The sequence below is a fragment of the Manis pentadactyla genome, chromosome 10 (genome assembly GCF_030020395.1).
Source record: "Manis pentadactyla isolate mManPen7 chromosome 10, mManPen7.hap1, whole genome shotgun sequence".
Taxonomy (NCBI): Eukaryota; Metazoa; Chordata; class Mammalia; order Pholidota; family Manidae; genus Manis; species Manis pentadactyla.
In genome coordinates, this window is record NC_080028.1 from 86,316,290 (window position 1) to 86,337,268 (window position 20,979).

At 37.8% G+C, this 20,979-nt stretch overlaps 1 protein-coding gene across 2 annotated transcripts in view; it reads left to right on the plus strand.

Annotated features, from left to right (window-relative positions):
- The first annotated feature begins 16,870 nt into the window (after positions 1–16,870).
- ZNF713 (zinc finger protein 713) overlaps positions 16,871–20,979 on the plus strand; it is a 75,623-nt gene continuing 71,514 nt past the window's right edge. The window contains exon 1 of one of the 2 annotated variants that reach the window (XM_057487183.1): positions 16,871–17,077. In XM_057487183.1, coding sequence (XP_057343166.1) covers positions 17,014–17,077 — 64 coding nt within the window. In that variant the 5' untranslated portion in view covers positions 16,871–17,013. The remainder of the gene's footprint in view (positions 17,078–20,979) is intronic. The other variant, XM_057487185.1, reaches the window with a different exon arrangement.

Sequence of the window (20,979 nt, forward strand, 5' to 3'; positions counted from 1 at the left end):
ACCTTTCCCAATATGGGGAGGGAGATAGTCTCTCAGGCCATGGAGGTGCACAGATCTCCCAACACAAGGGACCCAAGGAGGACAATACCAAGACATATAATAATTAAAATGGCAAAATCAAGGATAAGTACAATCTATTAAAAGCAGCCAGAGAGAGAAATAAGATCACATACCAAGGAAAACCCAGCAGTCTATCATCAGACTTCTCAGCAGAAGCCTTACAAGTCAGAAGGGAGTGGCATGATATATTTAGTGCAATGAAACAGAAGGGCCTTGAACCAAGAATACATTATCTGGCAAGATTATCATTTGAATTTGAAGAAATTAAACAATGTCCAGATAAGCAAAAGCTGAGAGAATTTAGCTTCCCCAAACCATCTGTACTATGGAAAAATATATTTCATGCAACTAATAGGGAGAAAAAAGTAGGAGTTACAGTACTTATATCAGAGAAAATAGACTTCAAAACAAAGAAAGTCACAAGAGACAAAGAAGGAAATTATAAAATGATAAAGGGGTCAATCCAACAAGAAGATATAACCATTATAAATATCTATGCACCCAACACGAGGAGCACCTACATATGTGAAACAAATACTAACAGAACTGAAGGGGGAAACAGAGTGCAATGCATTCATTTTAGGAGATTTCAACACTCCACTCAATCCAAAGAACAGATCAACCATAAAGAAAATAAGTAAGGAAACAAAGGCACTGAACAACACATTAGAACAGATGTACCTAACAGTCATCTACAGAACTCTACATCCAAAAGCAGCAGAATACACATTATTCTCAAGTGCACATGGAACATTTTCAAGAACAGATCATATTCTAGAGCACGAAAAGAGCCTCAATAAATTTACAAAAGATTGAAATTGTAACAACCAGTTTCTCAGACCACAAAGGCATGAAACTAGAAATAAATTATACAAAGAAAATGAAAAATGCCACAAACACATGGAGGCTTCACAACATTCTCCTAAATAACCAATGGATCAATGACCATAAAAAAACAGAGATGAAGCAATACATGGAGACAAATGACAACAATAATTCATTACCACAAAATCTGTGCAATGCAGTGAAGGCCGTGCAAAGAGGAAAGTATATTGCAATACAGGCCTACCTCAGGAAAGAACAACAATCCCATATGAACAGTCTAAAATCACAATTAATGACTAGAAAAAGAAGAACAAATGAGGCCCAAAGTCAGTAGAAGGAGGGACATAATAAATATTAGAGCAGAAATAAATAAAATTGAGAAGAATAAAACAATGGAAAGAATCAATGAAAGCAATAGTTGGTTCTTTGAGGAAATAAACAAAATAGATAAACCCCTAGCCAGACTTATCAAGAAAAAAAAAGGGAGTCTACACACATAAACAGAATCAGAAATGAGAAAGGAAAAATCACTATGGACACCACAGAAATACAAAGAATTTGGAGAGAATACTATGAAAAATTATATGCTAACAAACTGGATAACCTAGAAGAAATGGATAACTTTCTAGAAAAATACAACCTTTCAAGGCTGACCCAGAAAGAAACAGAAAATCTAAACAGAACAATTACCAGCAATGAAATTGAATTGGTAATCAAACCCTATCTAAGAACAAAACTCCTGAATTTTACCACTGAATTTTACCAAACATTTAGTGAAGACCTAATACCCATCCTCCTTAAAGTTTTCCAAAGAGTAGAAGAGGGAATACTTCCAAACTCATTCTATGAGGCCAGCATCACTCTAATACCAAAACCAGGCAAAGACGCCAAATTAAAAGAAAATTACAGACCAATATCCCTGATGAACACAGATGCAAAAATACTCAACAAAATATTAGCAAACCGAATTCAAAAATACATCAAAGAGATCGTCCATCAAAATCAAGTAGGATTTTTCCAGGGATGCAAGGATAGTACAACATTCAAAAATCCATCAACATCATTCACTGCATCAACAGAAAGAAGGACAAAAACCACATGATTATCTCCATAGATGCTGAAAAAGCATGTGACAAAATCCAACATCCATTCATGATAAAAACTCAACAAAATGGGTATAAAGGGCAAGTACCTCCACATAATAAAGGCCATATATGAAAAACCCACAGCCAACATCATACTTAACAGTGAGAAGCTGAAAGCATTTACATTAAGATTGGGAACAAGACAAGGATGCCCACTCTCCCCAATTCTACTCAACATAGTACTGGAAGTCCTAGGCACAGCAATCAGACAACACACAGAAATAAAAGGCATGCAGGTTGGCAAGGAAGAAGTTAAACTCTCCCTGTTTGCAGATGACATGATATTGTACATAACAAACCCTAAAGAATCCACTCCAAAACTACTAGATCTGATATCTGAATTCAGCAATGTTGCCGTATACAAAATTAATACACAGAAATCTTTTGCAATCCTATACACTAATGAATGAACTAGTAGAAAGAAAAATCAGGAAAATAATTACATTCACAGTTGCATAAAAAAAATAAAATACCTAGGAATAAACCTAACCAAGGAAGTGAAAGACCTATACTCTGAAAACTACAAGACACTCATGAGAGAAATTAAAGAGGACACTAACAAATGGAAACTCATCCCATGCTCATGGATAGAAAGAATTAATATTGTCAAAATGGCCATCCTGCCTAAAGCAATCTACAGATTCAATGAAATCCCTATCAAAATATCAACAGCATTCTTCAATGAACTACAGAAAATAATTATAAAATTCATATGGAACCACAAAAGACACCGAATAGCCAAAGCAATCCTGAGAAGGAAGAATAAAGCTGCGGGGGGCAGTTATGCTCCCCGACTTCAAGCTCTACTACAAAGCCACAGCAATCAAGAAAATTTGGTACTGGCACAAGAACAGACCCATAGTCCAATGGAACAGACTCGAGAGCCCAGATATAAACCCAAGCATATATGGTCAATTAATATATGATAAAGGAGCATGGACATACAATGGGGGAATGACAGCTCTTCAACAGCTGGTGTTGGCAAAACTGTACCACTACATGTAAGAGAATGAAACTGGATTGTCTAACCCCATACACAAAAGTAAACTCGAAATGGATCAAATACCTGAATATAAGTCATGAAACCATAAAACTCTCAGAAGATAACATAGGCAAAGCTCTCCTGAATATAAACATTAGCAACTTTTTTCTGAATGCATCTCCTTGAGCAAGGGAAACAAAAGCAAAAATGAACACATGGCTCTATACCAAACTTAAAAGCTTCTGTACAGCAAAAGACACCATCGGAACAGAAAGGCATCCTACAGTATGGGAGAATATTTTTATAAATGACATATCTGACAAGGGGTTAACATCCAAAATATATAAGAACTCACATGCCTCAACACCCAAAAAGCAAATAACCCTCTTAAGAAATGGGTGGAGGATATGAGCAGACAATTCTCCAAAGAAGAAATTCAGATGTCAGATGGCCAACAGGCACAAGAAAAGATGCTCCATATCACTGATTATCAGGGAAATGCAAATAAAAACTAAAATGAGATATCACCTCACACCAGTTAGGATGACCAGTATCAAAAAGACTAAGAACAACAAATGCTCCAAGGATGTGGAGAAAAGGGAATGCTCCTACACTGTTGGTGGGAATGTAAATTAATTCAACCATTGTGGAAAGCAATATGGAGGTTCCTCAAAACTCTAAAAATAGAAATACAATTTGAACCGGGAATTCCACTCCTAGGAATTTACCCAAAGAATATAATTTCTCAGATTCAAAAATATATGCACCCCTATGATTATTGCAGCACTTTTTACAATAGCCAAGATATGGAAGCAACCTAAGTGTTCATCAGAATATGAATGGATAAAGAAGAGGTGGTACATATACACAATGGAATACTACTCAGCCATAATAAAGGAACAAATTCTAGAATTTGCAACAACATGGATGGAGCTGGAGGATATTATGCTCAGTGAAATAAGCCAGGTGGATAAAGACAAGTACCAAATGATTTCCCTAATTTGTGGAGTATAACAATGAAGCAAAACTGAAGGAACAAAACAGCAACAGACTCAGACTCCAAGAACTAGCAGTTACCAAAGGGGAGGGTTGGGAGAAGGCAGGCGGGGAGAGAGGGAGAAGGGGATTCAGGGATATTATGATTGGCACACATGGTGTGTGGGGGATCAGGGGGAAGAAAGTGTAGTGCAGAGAAGGCAAATAATTACTCTGTGGCATCTTACTACACTGATGGGCAGTGACTGCAATGGGGTATGAGTGAGGACATGATAACAGGGGTGAATGTAGTAAACACATTGTTTTTTCATGTGAAACCTTCATAAGAGTGTATATCAATAATACCTTAATAAAATAAATAAGTAAATAAATAAAATGAAAATGAAGAAAGAAAAAGAAAAAGAAAACATAAGCAAAAATCTCATGAATATAAATATGAGCAACTTTTTCTGAATTAATCTCCTTGCGCAAGGGAAACAAAAGCAAAAATGAACAAATGGGACTACATCATGCTAAAAAGCTTCTGTACAGCAAAGGATACCATCAACAGAACAAAAAGGCATCCTACCATATGGGAGAATATATTTGCAAATGACATATCTGACAAGGGGTTAACAACCAAAATATATAAAGAACTCACATGCCTCAACACGCAAAAAGCAAATAACCCTCTTAAAAAATGGGTGGAGGGTATGAACAGACACTTCTCCAAAGAAGAAATTCAGATGGCCAACAAGCACATGAAAAGATGTTCCACATCACTAATTATCAGGGAAATGCAAATTAAAACCACAATTAGATATAACCTCACACCAGTTAGGATGGTCAACATAGAAAAGAATAGGAACAACAAATGCTGGAGAGGATGTGGGGAAAGGGGAATCCTCCTACACTGCTGGTGGAATATAAACTAGTTCAACCATTGTGGAAAGCAATATGGAGGTTCCTCAAAAAACTCAAAATAGAAATACCATTTGACCCAGGAATTCCACTCCTAGGATTTTACCCTATGAACGCAGGTCTCCCAGTTTGAAAAAGACATATGCACCCCTGTGTTTATCATAGCACTATCTACAATAGCCAAGAAATGGAAGCAACCTAAGTGTCCATCAGTAGATGAATGGATAAAGATGTTGTTCATATACTCAATGAAATATTATTCAGCCACAAAAATAACCCACACAAATCCTCTCATTTGCAACAACATGGATGGAGTTAGAGGGTATTATGCTCAGTGAAATAAACCTGGCGGAGAAAGACAAGTGCCAAATAATTTCACTCATCTGTGTAGCATAAGAACAAAGCAAAAAACTGAAGGAACAAAAAAGCAGCAGACTCACAGAACCCAAGAATGAACTAACAGTTGCCAAAGGGAAAGGGACTGTGGGAGCGGGTGGGAAGGAAGGGAAAAGGGGAATAAGGGGCATTCGATTAGCATACATAATGTACGGGGGGGCACATGGAAGGCATTATAGCATGGAGAATACAAGTAGTGATTCTATAGCATCTTATTACACTGATGGACAGTGACTGTAATGGGGTATGTTGTGGGGACTTGATAATAGGGGGAATCTAGTAACCACAATGTTTCTCTTGTAATTGTATATTAATGACACCAAAATTAAAAACTTAAAAAAGGGTCCACAGTAAAATAACACTGACAATTTTTAAAAGTTTGTTATAATTTTTTTCATAGAATTCTCTTAGAATTCTTTGTATTTCTGTGGTGTCCTTTGTAACTTATTTTTCATTTTTGATTTTATTTGTGTCTTCTCTTTTTTCTTGATAAGTCTAATTATTTGTCTATTTTGTTAATCTTGTGAAAAAATCAACACTTAGTTTCACTGATTGTATTTTTTTAGCCTCTATTTCTTTAAAAAATTTTTTTTAAATTTTTATTAAGGTATTATTGATATACACGCTTTTGAAGGTTTCACATGAAAAGACAATGTGGTTACTACATTTACCCATATTGTCAAGTCCCCCCATACCCCAATGTAGTCACTGTCCATCAGCGCAGTAAGATGCCACAGATCCACTATGTGCTACACTGTTTTCCCCGTGATCCCCCACACCATGTGTACTAAACATAATACCCCTGAATCCCTTTCTCCCTCCCTCCCTGCCTGCCCTCCCACACCCCTCCCCTTTGGTAACCACTAGTTCCTTCTTGGAGTCTCTGAGTCTGCTGCTATTTTGTTCCTTCAGTTTTGCTTCGTTGTTATACTGCACAAATGAGGGAAATCATTTGGCACTTGTCTTTCTCCGCCTGGCTTATTTCACTGAGCATAATGTCCTACAGCTTCATCCATGTTGTTGCAGAAGGTAGGATTTGTTTCTTTCTTATGTTTTTAGCCTCTATTTCACTTATTTCCATTTTGATCGTTATTTCCCACCTTTACTAATTTTGAGGTTTGTTCTTTTATTCTAGTTCTTTCAAGATACGGTTATTTGAGATTTTCCTTTTATCTTGAAGTAGGCTTGTACTGCTATAAATGTCTTTCTTAGAATATTTATTGCATCAAGATTTTGAACCATTGTGTTTCTATTTTCATTATTGTCCTAGTATTTTTCCTTTCCACTTTGTTAACCCATTAGCTACTTAGTAGCCTGCTGTTTAGCCTCCGTGTGTTTATGTTTTGTCCAGTTGTTGTTTTTTTACTGTAATTGATTTCCAGTTTCATATTGTTGTGGTTGGAAAAGATGCTTGGTATGATTTCAATCTTCTTAAATTTATTGAGACTTGTCTTGTGGCCTAACATATCACTTATTTTGGAGAATGTTTGATGTGCATTTTAAAAGAATGTGTACTGTGCTGGTATTGTGCAATGTTCTGTATATATCTATTAAGTCTACTGATTTTAATGTGTCATTCAAAACCATTTTTTCTGTTGATTTGCTCTCTGTATAATGTATCCATTGATGTATGTGGGGGAGGTTAATTCCCCTGCAATAATTATATTACCATCAATTTCTCTTTTATGTCTATTAATGTTTGCTTCATATATTTAGGTGTTCCTCTGTTGGGTGCATAGATATTTACAATTGTTATATCTTCTTGCTGTATTGAACCCTTAACCATAGGCCCTTCTTCATCTCTTATTATAGTCTGTTTTAAAGTCTATTTTGTTTGGTATAAATACTGTCTTCCAGCTTCTTTTTCATTTCTGTTTTCATGAAATATCTTTTTCCATCCTTTCAGTTTCAGTCTATTTGTGTCTTTATGTCTGAAGTGAGTTTCTTGTAGGCAGCATAATGATGGGTCATCTTTTTATCCATTCACCCATCTTATATCTTTTGATTGGACCATTTAATCCATTTACATTTAAGGAAATGATTGATAGGCATGTACTTATCACCATTTTGTTAAATGTTTTCTAGTTGTTTTTCTCATTCTCCTCTGTTCCTTTCTTTTCTTCCTCTCTTCCCTTGTGCATAATGCCTTTCTTTATTGTTGTGGTTGGATTATTTTTTCTTTATTATTTGTGTGTCTATTATAGGCTTGTTTGTAGTTATCATCAGGCTTATATATAAAATCTTACATATATAAGAGTTTATGTTGATTGTTGTGTAAGCTTGAATGTATTCTAAGAGCTACCTCTTTTACCTCTCTCCTCAGTTTCACATATGTCTTCCCTTATAACTTTTCATTTAATGATTCTCTTAAGTAATTTTTAGAAGTGATTGCTTTTATTACTTTTATCTTTTAACCTTCATACTAGCTTTTAAGTGATTGATTTACTACCTTTGCTATATTTTTCCTTACCAACGACTTTTTTCATTTCATAATTCTCTATCTGCTCGCTATAGCTTTCTTTCTTTCTCTTAAAGAAGTCCCTCTAACATTTCTTGCAAGGCTGGTTTAGTGGTGGTGAACTGCTTTAACTTGTATTTATCTGGGAAGCTCTTTATCTTTCCTAATTCTGAATGAAAACCTTGCCTGGTTTAGTATACTTGGTTGTAGGGTTTTTTTTTCTTTCAACACTTTGAGTATCATGCCACTCCCTTTTGCCCTGTAGAGTTTCTGCTAAAAGTTACTAGCTATATGGGGTTTCCTTTGTACCTAACTTGTTGTTTTTCTCTCTGCTTTGAAGTTCTTTGCCTTTTATCTTTGACATTTTAATTATTATGTTTCTTGGTGTATAACTCCTTGGATTCATCTTGTTTGGACTCTCTCTGCACCTGGACCTGGATGTCTGTTTCCTTCACTAGGTTAGGGAAGTTTTTAGCAATTATATTTTAAAATAAGCTTTCCACCCCTTTCTCTTCCTCCTCTGGAACTCCCAAAATATGATTATTAGGATGTGTGATGTTTTAGAGGTCCATTAACCTATTTTTTCTTTTAATTCTTTTTCTGCTGTTCAGCTTGAGTGCTTTCCATTACTCTAAAGGAAAGATGAATTGCTGACCCATTCTGCATCCTCTAATGTGCTGTTTGTTGATTCCCTTTAGTGTATTTTAATTTTTATTTATTGTGTTCTTCATCTCCAATTGGTTCTTTTATAGAGTTTCTGTCTCTTTTTTGATGTCCTCCCTGAACTTGTCCATTCTTCTTTCAAGCCTGGTGAGCTTTATAATATTTGCTTTAAACTCTCTGTCTGGTAGATTGTTTATGTCTGTTTCATTTAGTCCTTTTTCTGAAGTTTTTCATATTCTTTTGTTTCACACATATTCCTTTCTCCTAATTTGTTCGACTTTCTGTTTGTTCCAAAAGTTAGGCAAAAGGGATCTACCTCTTCCAGTCTTGAAGGTGGCCTTGTGTAGTAACATACTCCAGGAAGACTGCATGTGCTTGGAAATTTTGGCTGGCTGACTGGAGGCCAGGTGTGCATGGGCTGGGATGTCTTGGGGCTAGGGCTCCCAGGGCATGGGCCTGGGGTCCCTGGGGTGAGTGTCAGCTGGTGTCATGCTGGCAGGGTGGCCAAGAGTTGAGATGCATAGTCTGGGAGTCTCCCAGAAGAACATCAGCTGAGCCATGCTAACAGGGAAGCAATGGGCAAAGGAGTGTAGTCCAGGGGGTCTCCTAGGTGGGCACTGATCAGAACCATGGGTTTGGGATGGAAGAGTTGCAACATGGTGAATCAATACAAAGGGTGCCTCACTAGGGGTGCACTGGTAGAACTGTTGGATCTCTGGCCAGAGTGCTTGGGTACAGACAGGGTATAGGAGACTGACTTGGTTAAGTCTGGAGATGGTGTGTGCACTCTGACCCAGCTCTTATCTACCATATCAATATATGGGGGTGAATGTAAACATTTTTCCCTGCTCCTTTCCACCCTATCAATCTGCAGGGGGAACAACAGCACATTTACACTCGCAATGTGCAGGAGGAATATAAATAATGGTACTCACCTTGCTCCTTTCTACCCTTAAAAATTTGTTGGTGGGGAGGGGAATGTAAACAGTAGTGCTCACCTTTGGTCTCAGAGAGAATTCTAGCAGTTCCTCTGGGTTTCCTTCATGTATAGTGTGATTTCCCTTTAAACCCTTTAAACTGCACCTTTTTTTCTGTGCCCCAGAACAATGGAATCTGCAGTCTGGTCCCTCAGTGATATTCCTCTGTAGATAAAATAAAATTTCTGACCAGGACAGTCCTTGGCTTTAATATCATCCATTGTAGACCTGAAAGAGCCTGTTTGCATATCTACGGGATGTTTACTGGGGACAGAGTGGCTGCTCAGTCACAGAAGTACTGGCTCAGGGGAGGGGTGGAGAGGAAACACCCATTCTCTCCCTTCCTTAGTTCCTGGTACATAATTGATTGGGCATCCACCAGACACCGTAGAAACCCGCCCAAGAATTCCTGCCTGTGCTAGGGGTGGGGAAGCTGGGAGAATGGAGTAGAATGAAGGAGAACAGGAGAGATCAAAGAAGGGAAGCCTAGAGGGACAACTAGGAGATAATGGGGACCTGGTGGAGGAAAGCTGTAGAGACCCCATTCTAGGGGAGGAAAGAGGGGAGACCCCACAGAGGGGAGCAGTGCCAGAGCCAGGAGAGACTGGGATGTATTTGGCACCTGTACATAGCTGGTGACTGCTGTGAGAAAAAACATGGCACAAACCCCTTTTAACACCCCTAACTTGCCCTTGTCTTTATTTGGTCTCACTAAATTCATAGTGAACTTGCCCAGAGTAGGGAACCCCCTCCTCCTGGAACAACACTCTCCCTAAAGCAGGGCTGTATTGGGTTTGGGGCTCCCTCCACCATGTATCTGTCTCTCATGCCATTTTTTATGTGGTCTTTTTATCTTTCATTGAGCAGGTGCTCACTCAGGCCTCAGATCTACCTCAGGATGAACTACTCTGTATGCAAATGTCAATTCAGTGTGTATGTAGGAGACAGTGGGCACAGGGTCTCTCTAGGTTGCCATCTTGAACCTGCCTCTGAAAACAATAGTTTTGGAACACATCTCATAAAATTGCAGCAGAAATTTACTATGTCTGTTTAATTTTTCCCAGACATAATTCTGGGAATCCTATTCACAGTTTTATGGGGCATTTCACATTACCCTCAGTACCTTTTGAAGTTTGGCAATTGGATTTTATCCATCTATTCCCATCACAAGGATATAAATATGTACTGGTATTTTGTGTAATACTGTACTCTCATTTTGTGGAAGCCTTTCCTTGTTATAGAGTCACTGCATTAGCAGTAGCCAAAGTATTATTAGAGAAAATCATACCTAATGGGGAATTTCATCTGAATTATATAGTGATCAAGGAATTCTATATAATCAAGGGACAAATAATCAAGGAAGTTTGTGAAATCTGGCCTATTCTACAGCATTTTCACTGTACCTACTATCCCCTATCATCAGGGTTGTTAGAAAGAACCAATGACATAGGTAAAACACAGCACAAATTATAGAAGCTTTTAATTAACCCTAGCCTAAAACTCTGCCATTTGCTTTATTAAAACTAAGATCCACACCTTTTGGGAAAGAAACTATCTCCCTTTTAAATCCTTACTGGAAGACCTATGATACTAGACTCTGGGGAATATGAACCCATACTGGCCAAAGGAAAGATGTTTGAATACTATAAGGGGCTAATAAAAGCCTTAAAGAAAAATCCATGCTTGGTTGAAAGATCTTTTCATAGTGCACTCCTGGGAGACAAAGACCTCCTCCACCATGATCTACAAACTGGAGATTTTGTCTACTGGAAAAGACATCTCCATAAAGATGCCCTGCAATTCCATGAAGGGACCCTACTAGGTACTCTCGACCAACTCTTGTGCAGCTAAATTCAAAGGCATTGATTCTTGGATTCATGTTTCTCATTTAAAGAAAGCTCCAGCCCCCAGTGGACTTCAGAAAAAATTGCAGACCTAATACTCAAACTGATCCAGAGTTGAAGTTGCTATCTGGGTAGACAGCTTTCCCAAGACACTGAAACAGGCCTGTCCTTTTTTACCAATGACTTATTTTCCTTATAACCCTTTTCATAGCCATCTTATTGGGGAAATTTCTTTATCTGTTTTTCTATGAAGTAATATGATACCTTTTGTAACATGTATCCTTTTACTTCTTGTGAACCTCTTGAACAAAATGAAGAATTCCAAGAATGGGTTAATACTTGGCATTTTAACTTGGAAAACACTCCTCGGATTCTTTGGGAAATAAAACCATGAAGTACTGTTGGTTGAACTATTTGTCCTAATAATTATCCTAACGCTTTTTGCTATATTACACACAGTAGAGCCCCTTAGTTCATGGTAAAAGTCTGTGGTGTTAACAGAATGCACTGCTTTCATATTGGTTATTTGTCCTATGGACTGAATCTCTCACTGGTTTATTACTCTGTCCTGCCTGGAACTCATATACCAGCCAACATATCTGTCTTTTTCTAAGTTCTTGCAATGATCTTTATTATTAGAATTTTAATTCCAGAGTTAACATTTTATTTTTGTGTGTGTGACCCTCATTGCTGATGGTTAAGCCTTATATTTCTGTTTGCCCCTACACTGCAAAACCCTTTAAAGGACTTTATGAAGACTGCACAAACTATGCTTTTCTTAGTAACAAATAAAATGTCCTCCATCAACCAATGAGCTATAATTTACCCTCTTATCTAAATTCTTGGTAAACAACTGATGAAGGGTTTTTTTCTTTTACTTCCTTAGATCTGTTCTATCACACTGACAAACTTATTGAGACATTTAGAAACTTTGTAATTCAACATTCTTAATACTTTCCTAATTACCTACATTAATATGCCTAATGTCCATGAGGTTTTAAAAATATTATTATTGCTAATTACTCTTCTTATGTTCATTGCCTTGATATAAATTTCCACTTAATTAGCTGATGGTTTTGGAATTCTGAACCTCTACAACTACCAAAAATATGGTCACATAATGGGTCGATTCATCTGCACCTACAAATGGCTTAAGAAAGCCCTGGGTGAGGAAACTGCCTAAGAACCATTTCCTGATTGCCTCTTTATTGCTCAATGTAGCCTGACCCTACTGTCAGTGACTCCTTGAAACAACCATCAGTATTAAAAATTCCCCCTGACCTGGGGCATGACTTGGGACAAGCCCAACACAGTAGCATGGGACTAAACAAATCTACAATTAATCAGCAATGCTTTCAGAGAAAAATCTTGATCAAAGGGTGAAATATATAAGGTGAAATAAAATGGAGTTGCCTATGTCAAGGGGTTTTAAGTAAATCTGGGAGGCCATTAAGGAGACGGGCCTTGTGCATGCCCTCACTGGTGAAACCATGAACTTTTGAACTGGGCTAAGCTGTAAGAAATTCAAGAACTCAGCCTTCATACCTAGCAACTTGCTATAGTAAGAGACTTGACTTACTGATGGCCTTAGTCACCAATTTTATTCAGTTAAGATTACTTTTCAGCCTTATAACACCAATCAGAATTCTTTGTAAACAACATATACAAGCAGTCCCTTTGTCTTTCTTGGAAAACCCCTAACTTGCTCCCTAATGGAACACAATATGGGATGCAATTCTGAGACCCAAATAAATGCCTTTGTTTTATTCAGTTCTGCCTCTTTTCTCTGTCTGTAGGTTGTTACCTGAGTCTTTGTATCCAGACTACAATTTGAAGACCCCAAATAAATGCTTTTGTTTTATTTCAGGACTTCCTCTTTTCTCATCAATAGGACTAGGAACACAGCTTAATTTTATTTTATTAATTCACTGACTTCTCCAGTTTGGAATAAACTTCAGAGGCTACTTTGTTTAACCATCCTTCAGAAGTTTGAACCCTTTGCATAGGCCTATCACAGGTCTGCCCTGACCTGTTGGAACATCCTCAGACATAAGGACTGAAAAATTATGGACATTCTTGAGTGCTGGGTATGAACTTGAAAAGAATGGAAATCTTGGAAATTTTCAAATCTATCTAAAACTTCCTTCTTTGAAGATCAAGTCTAAGAGACTCTTCCTCTCACCTGGGACATCTGAGTCCCTTGCTTGTCCTTTACAAAAAGGAACTCTCTCAAAATGTGTTCCTCAAAATGTTTGGCTGTCACTTTATTTAATGTAATTCTGCTCTCCCATATTCTGTGTCTCGTGTGCTCCTATAGTGGCTAATGCAGTATTTGTTTCCTCTTAAAATATAAGCAGTTTTATTGAGATGTAATGCATATACTATACAATTCAACCAAAGTATACAAATCAATGATGTTTACATGTTCATTTAATAATCACCACCATCAATTTTAGAACATTTTCATCACCCCAAAAAGAAATCTTGTTTCGATAGCAGTCATTCCCCATTCCCCCCTCCAGAGACCCTGACAACCACTAGTCTACTGTCTGTCTCTATAGATTTGCCTATTCTGGACACTTCATAGAAATGAAATCATACATTATGTGGCATTTTGTGACCTGCTTCTTTCATTTTGCATAAGGTTTTCAGGTTCATTATGGTATCATATAGCAGTACTTAATTTTTTTATTTAAAGAATAACATTCTTTAGTATGGCAATCTTTTCAGATGCCCACACTCACAGTTTCCTTGTGCCAATTAATGATGCCAAATTGTAACTATACTGGTGAGTATACACTATTAATTCCCACCTCTGTAGCAGACATCAGTAACAAAGTCTAATGCCTTCCTCTAAGAATCTGTACCTTAATAAAACACAAGAGAGTCTAGGATTTCAGAATAAAAACCACAATGCTTTAGCTCTTGATTTTGTAGCTCCCTACCCCAACCCTGTGGGCACATTCATGATTTTTGTAGATGCTCACTGAAAGGGTATCTCGCCGTGACCCTCCTTACCCACAATGACTCAGGAGACACGGGCCCATGCAAGAGACTTTATTATCTGAAAGAGAGAGTGGCTGCCCCAGAAGGGGGTTGAAGACAGAGAGAGATAGGGAGAGGGAGCAGCAGAGAGAGCAGTGGGACAGAGAGCAAAGAGCAGAGAGAGAGAGACAGAGAGAGAGAGAGAGAGAGAGAGAGAGAGCAGGGACAGCAGAGGGACAGAGAGACAGAGAGAGACAGCAGAGAGAGAGAGACAGAGAGACACAGACAGAGAGAGAGAGGGCAGCAGCGTGGTGCCTTTTATTGTGGGTCCGCTGGGCCTGCTGCTAAGGCAGGGTAAGCCCAGTCAAGCCCCAGGCAAGCCCAGGCATAATTCTCACCAGCTTATGTGCTTGGGACCATGGGGTAAATGGAGGATAACTACTATATTCTTACACTCACTCCTATAAATAACCTGGGGTGCATTCTTTGTTTCCTACCCTGATATGAGACTTCTGGATCAGAAAGGTGAATTTCTACCTCGTCCTCCTTTAGAAACCATGAGTTGCCCCAGTGTTTTCAAAAACACCAGGACTGTCTTGGTGAGATGCAACAGAAGGAGTCAGAGAGATTCGAGGCATTAAGGGGAATCAACCTGACACTGCTTAAGGGGAGCCACATAAAGCAGAAGGAATATTGGCAACCTGTAGGGGCAGATGGGCTCCTGATGACAGGCAGTAAGGAAAGTCCTAAAATCACAAGGAACTGAACTCAGCCAACAACCTGAATGACACCAGAAGCAGATTTATCCCCAGAGCCTCCAGAATGGAACATAGCCCTGCTGACATCTTAATTTTGGCCTTGCAAGACTCTAAACAGAGGACCCAGCTGAATGACACTATACCTGGATTTTTGTCTTACAGTATTATTGTGTTCATTGTAACCTAAAATGAAATTGCCAAACCATCTATTCACTTTGGATCCTAAAAGCAAGCTGAATATAGGTCAGATATAACCATGATAACTATGTCAGGACGCAACAATCAGAAAAATTAGAAAATTCAAAATGGAATATCTCATCACACTGGAGTTTCTTCACAAAGAGAAAAAAAATGAAAATAAGGTTGCAATAAAGTAAGTTTGCTTAGCTCTTGATGAGTCAACACATGGATACTCTTCAGCTGTTGTTTGTTTATTCAGGAGTCAATGCCAATTTTTAAGTAACTGAATAATTAGTTTTTAAGAATTAGTTTTATAGTCTATATAGAGTAGCTTTGGGGGAGAATATTTTCAAAGAAATTTAGAAAGCCCTAATTCAGTACAACCTCAAGTGGGATTTGCTAAGGAGGTACTTTACGGAAAATATTTGAATCTACTGTGGGTTATTGAATTAGTATTGCCAATGGCAATTTTAATTTGCTCTCATGGACTTAACCATTTTTGGTTTCATGAATTTTTGTCAAAAGTAGAAATCAAATATCCTGACATGCCCTACCATGTAGCAATTTGATGGCTTGAACGTGGAAAATTTTATTAAGATCTGACCTCAGGGCTGAGATAGAAATTTTTCTAAAATGAAAAGAACCATCCACAAGCACTTATCAAACACTGAACGGCTATGGGTATTAGCTTCTGCTGCAAATTTGATGTTTCTTAATGAAATCAACCTAAAATTACAAGGCAGGCAAAGCTTATAATATATAACTTGTCCTACACTAAAGTTATTTTGATGACAGCTAGCAGTGTTTGCATCACAAGTAATGTCAAGCTGCTTTATTACACTTCCAGTGCAGTGAAAGGTTAAAATAAGAACTGAGATCCTTACCCTCATGAAAAATTAGCAGAGGCTATATCTTCCACGTGCAAACTATTATTCTAGTAGCATTTTCAGACCTCTATGAAAGTGTAAAGGATATTTTCATACCTCAAATTCCATTTAACTGAGCAATTGAGGAGTTGCCACCTAACCTTCATTTAGAAGTGATTAGTTTGCCATTTAATGACATGCTGAGAGGCAAATAGAATACAATAGAATTCTATAAATGCTTTTCAAGCAATGAATTCTCTCAATTTAAATCATGCTTGTGGGTACCAATATTTGGCAGTCCCTATCTATTTGAAACGTTCTCAAAAATGAAATACATAAGACCTCATTATAATCTAGAATTAACAGATAAACCTTTGCATTTGATTTTGGTGATGGGGAACAATGAATCCCAATAAAGCAAAATGTTATCCTCATAAAAGAATTCTTCTCATCAGTAGACCTGTATTATCAAAAAAAATGTCTTTAATCATTATTATATTTTGGGTTTCAATACAAAATGTGGGCAGTATTGCAGTATTGAGGAGAGCTAAGTCTTAACACCATCACCTTAGGGACGGAGCAGTGACACGGCGCGGCAGCCAGGCAGTCCAACTTTTCTGATTGGCAGGGGCTGTGGGAGTGTCCTGGGCCCGCTCTCCTCCAACCTTTTCCAAAGTGCATCTCTGTGAGGGTTGGGAACCTAGGGCCAGGCTCGAGGGTTAGCGTGGTCCTTGAGAGCAACTGGCCGGGGGCGCGGGTGAGAGTGCGCAGCACGATTTTGGGGGAGCGGAGGGCCCAGGATACCCCTGGCGCATGCGTATCAGGGATCCGAAGCCAACGCGGCGCGGTCGCCATTGAGGGAAGGATTTCGTCACAGCCCGCCCGGCGCTGGAGGCTGGTCCAGCCCCAGGGGCTCAGTCACTGGCGTCATTGGCTCAGGCGTCAGGTTCCTCATCACCTTGTCCCACCTAGGTGCGGATGGGCAGCTGCGGAGGCGTCAGGGGGAAGAGCCGCCTGGAGCGCCCTTTGTCTGTGGAGGCTGGTGAGTGCTGTGCGCCGAGGGCCTGGAGGCTGGCGAGCAGAGGGGCGGGTGGCGGCCCCAGGGTGCCCGGGTGGCAGTCGCCGACCCTGCGCTGGGCTCTGAGATCACAGCAGCGCGCTCAGCTTTCCCGACACCCTGTGTCCTTTTTTTGACGAGAACCGCACCTCCCCAACGCCAGCCCATCCCAAGAGTTTAAACGTATATTCATTTGATATCTTACGCAGTTTATTTTTGTGTAGTCGTGGTTGGGTGTCATTTATTGTTTTATACGCGTTTTAAGATTATTCAAACATTCACCTTTATTTTCTTCTAGTACTTTAAATGACTTTTAAAATATCCTTTAACATTTTTATCTATATTTACAGGGTATTTTGTTGTAAGGAGTTAAATAGGATTATGGTACCGCCCCCCCTGTTTTCTTGCCATCATCCGTTGAACCATTTAACCTCTGAATAGAAATGGCACTTTTATTGTAGTTTGCAGGCGTGTTTATATATATACTCAGATCTGTTTTTAGACTGTTTCCTTCACCACTTTGACAGTTTGTGCACTGATACCATTTTGCTTTAATTTTAAAAGTTTTTTTTGAAATATAGTTAATATACATGATTATATTGGTTTCAAGTATACACATAGTAATTTGACAGTAATTTACATGATTAAATAACGACCTCAAATAGTGTGGTTACTGTCAACACAGAATGATGTTGCAGAAGTATTGACTAATTTCTTTATGCTCTACTTTCATTCCCATGACTAATTTATATTTTGATAGAGATTTTGTGTCTCTATCCCCTTAACCTTTTTCACCCACCCACACACCCCCTTCCCCATGGCAACTACCAGTCCCTTCATAATGTCTATGAGTCAACTGCTATTTTGTTCATTTTGTTTTTAGATTTCACATATAAGTGAAATCATATGATATATATATATATATATCTTTCTCTGCCTGACTTATTTCACTTAACATAATACCCTATAGATCTACCCATGTTGTTGCAAATGGCAGGAACTATTTCTTATGGTTGAATAATACTCCATTGCATATATATACCACATATTCTTTATTCCTTTACCTTACTGATGGACACTTTGGTTGTTTCCGTATCTTGGCTATTGTAAATAATGCAGCAGTAAACATAGGAGTGCACATATCTTTTCAAATCAGGGATTTTGTTTTCTTTGGGTAAATTCCTAGAAGTTGAGTTACTGGGTCATATGATATTACTATTTTTAGCATTTGGACAAACCTCCAAACTGCTTTCCATAGTGACTGCACCAATTTACATTGCCACCAACTGTGTAGGAGGATTGCCTTTTCGCAACATCCTCACCAACACTTGCTATTTCTTGTCCTTTGGATAATGGCCATTCTAACTGGTGTGAGTTGATATCTCATTGTGGTTCTGATTTACATTCCCTGCAGATTAGTAACGTGGAGCATCTTTTCATGTGGCTGTTGTCCATCTGCATGCCTTCTTGGGAAAAATGTCTATTCAGGTACTCTGCCCATTTTTTAAACTTTTTTTTTTGGTGTTGAGTCTTATGTATTCTTTATGTATTTTGGATGTTAGCCCCTTATCAGATATATCATTTGAGAATATATTCTCCCATACCATGTTTGGTTTTGTTGATGGTTTCCTTTGCTGTACAGAGGTTTTTAGTTGGGTATAGTCCCACCTATTTCTTTTTGCTTTAGTTTCCTTTGTCTGGGGAGACATATGCAGAAAAAACTGCTCATGCTGATGTTCAAGAGATTGTTGCCCATGTTTTCTTCTCTGAGTTTTATGGTTTCATATCTTATATTTAGGTCCTTAATCCATTTTGAGTTTACTGTTGTGTATGGTGTTAATTAGTGATCCAGTTTCATTCCTTTGCAAGGAGTTACCCAGTTTTCCCAACATGATTTATTGAAGAGACTGTCTTCCCCCTATTGTATATTCTTGCTTCCTTGTTGGGTTTATTTCTGGGCTCTATTCTATTGATCTATGGGTCTGGGCTTGTGCCAGTACCATACTGGCACATTTAATTACTATAGCTTTGTAGTATAGTTTAAGTCAGGGAACGTGCTACCCCAGCTTTATTCCTCTTCTCAAGACTGCTTTAGCTACTTGGAGTCTTTTGCTGTTCCATATAAATTTTGGGATCATTTGCTCTAGTTCATTGAAAAATGCCACTGATACTTTGATGGGGATTGCATTGAATCTATAAATTGCTTTGGGCAGGATGACCATTTTGAAAATATTAATTCTTCCTATTCATGAGCATGAGATAGCTTTCCATTCATTTGTGTCTTCAATTTCTTCATCAGTGTCATATTCAGAGTACAGGACTTTCACCTCCTTGGTTAGGTTTATTCCTAGGTATTTTATTCTTTTTGATGTTATTCTTTGTAAATTGAATTGTTTTCTTGATTTCTGCTAGCTTGCTATTAGTATATAAGAATGCAACAGATTTCTTTATATTGATTTTCTGCAACTTTACTGAATCTAGTGATTACTTCCAATAAATTTTGGTGGAGTCTTTAGGTTTTTTATATATAGTATCCAGTCATCTGCATAAACTGATGGTTTTACTTCTTCCCTACCAATTTGGATGCATATTATGTCTTTTCCTTGTCTGATTGCTATGGCTAGGACTTCTAGTACTATGTTGAATAAAAATGGTCAGATTGGGCATCCTTCTATTTTTTTCTGATCTTAGAGGAAAAGTTTTTAGTTAATCAATGTTGAGTATGACATTATCTGTGGGTTTGTCATATATGACCTTTACAATGTTGAGGTATGTTCCCTCAATGCCCGTGTTGTTGAGAATTTTTTGTTATGAATGGATGTTAAATTTTACCAGATGCTTTTTCAGCATTTATTGAGATGATCTTACATTTTAATCCTCCCTTTTGTTAATATGGTGTTTGACACTGATTGGCTTACAAATATTGTAGCATCCTTGTATCCCTGGAATAAATTACACTTGGTCATGATGAATCATCCTTTTGATGTATTTTAGAATTCAATTTGCTAACATTTTATTGAGGATTTTGTATCTATGTTCATCAGGGATCTTGATCTGTAATTTTCTCTCTTTTTTGGTATTGTCTTTGTCTGGTATTGGTATTAGAGTGATGCTGGCCTTATAGAATGAGTTTAGAAGTGTTCCTTCATCTTATACTTTTTGGAATACTTTAAGAAGCATAAGTATTAGCTCTACTTAATAGTTTGGTAGAATTCACCCATGAAGCTATCTGATCCTGGATTTTTGGGGGGAGAGTTTTTTGATGACCAATTTCATTACTAGTAATAAATCTGTTCAGATTTTCTGTTTCTTCATGGGTTAGTCTTGGAAAATTATACATTTCTAGGAACTTGTCCATTTTTTCTAGATTATCTAATTTATTGGCATGTATTTTTTCTATAACTCTTTTATAATTCTTTGTATTTCTGTAGTGTCGGTTGTAACTTTTTGTTTCTCATTTGTGTCCTCCTCTTTTTCTCTTTTTAAATCTGGCTAGGGATTTGTCTATTTAGTTTATCTTCTGGAAGAACCAGCTCTTGGTTTCATTGATTTTGTTTTCTTAGCTCTATTTTATTTATTTCTGCTCAGATTTTATTATTTCCTCTTTCTACTAACTTTGGGCTTTGTTCTTCATTTGATAGTTCCTTTAGTTGTAAGGTTACGTTATTTCAGATTTTCTTGTTTCTTGAGGTATGCCCTACATTGCTAAATAATTCCTTCTCAGAGGTATTTTTGCTGAATCCCACATTTTGAACTGTTTTTTCCTGTTTTTGTCTCTGTGTATTGATTTCCTCTATAATCTGTTCACTGATCCATTTATTACTTAGAAGCATCTTGTTTAGCCTCCATATGTTTGTGTTTTTTCCAGATTTTTCTTTTAACTGATT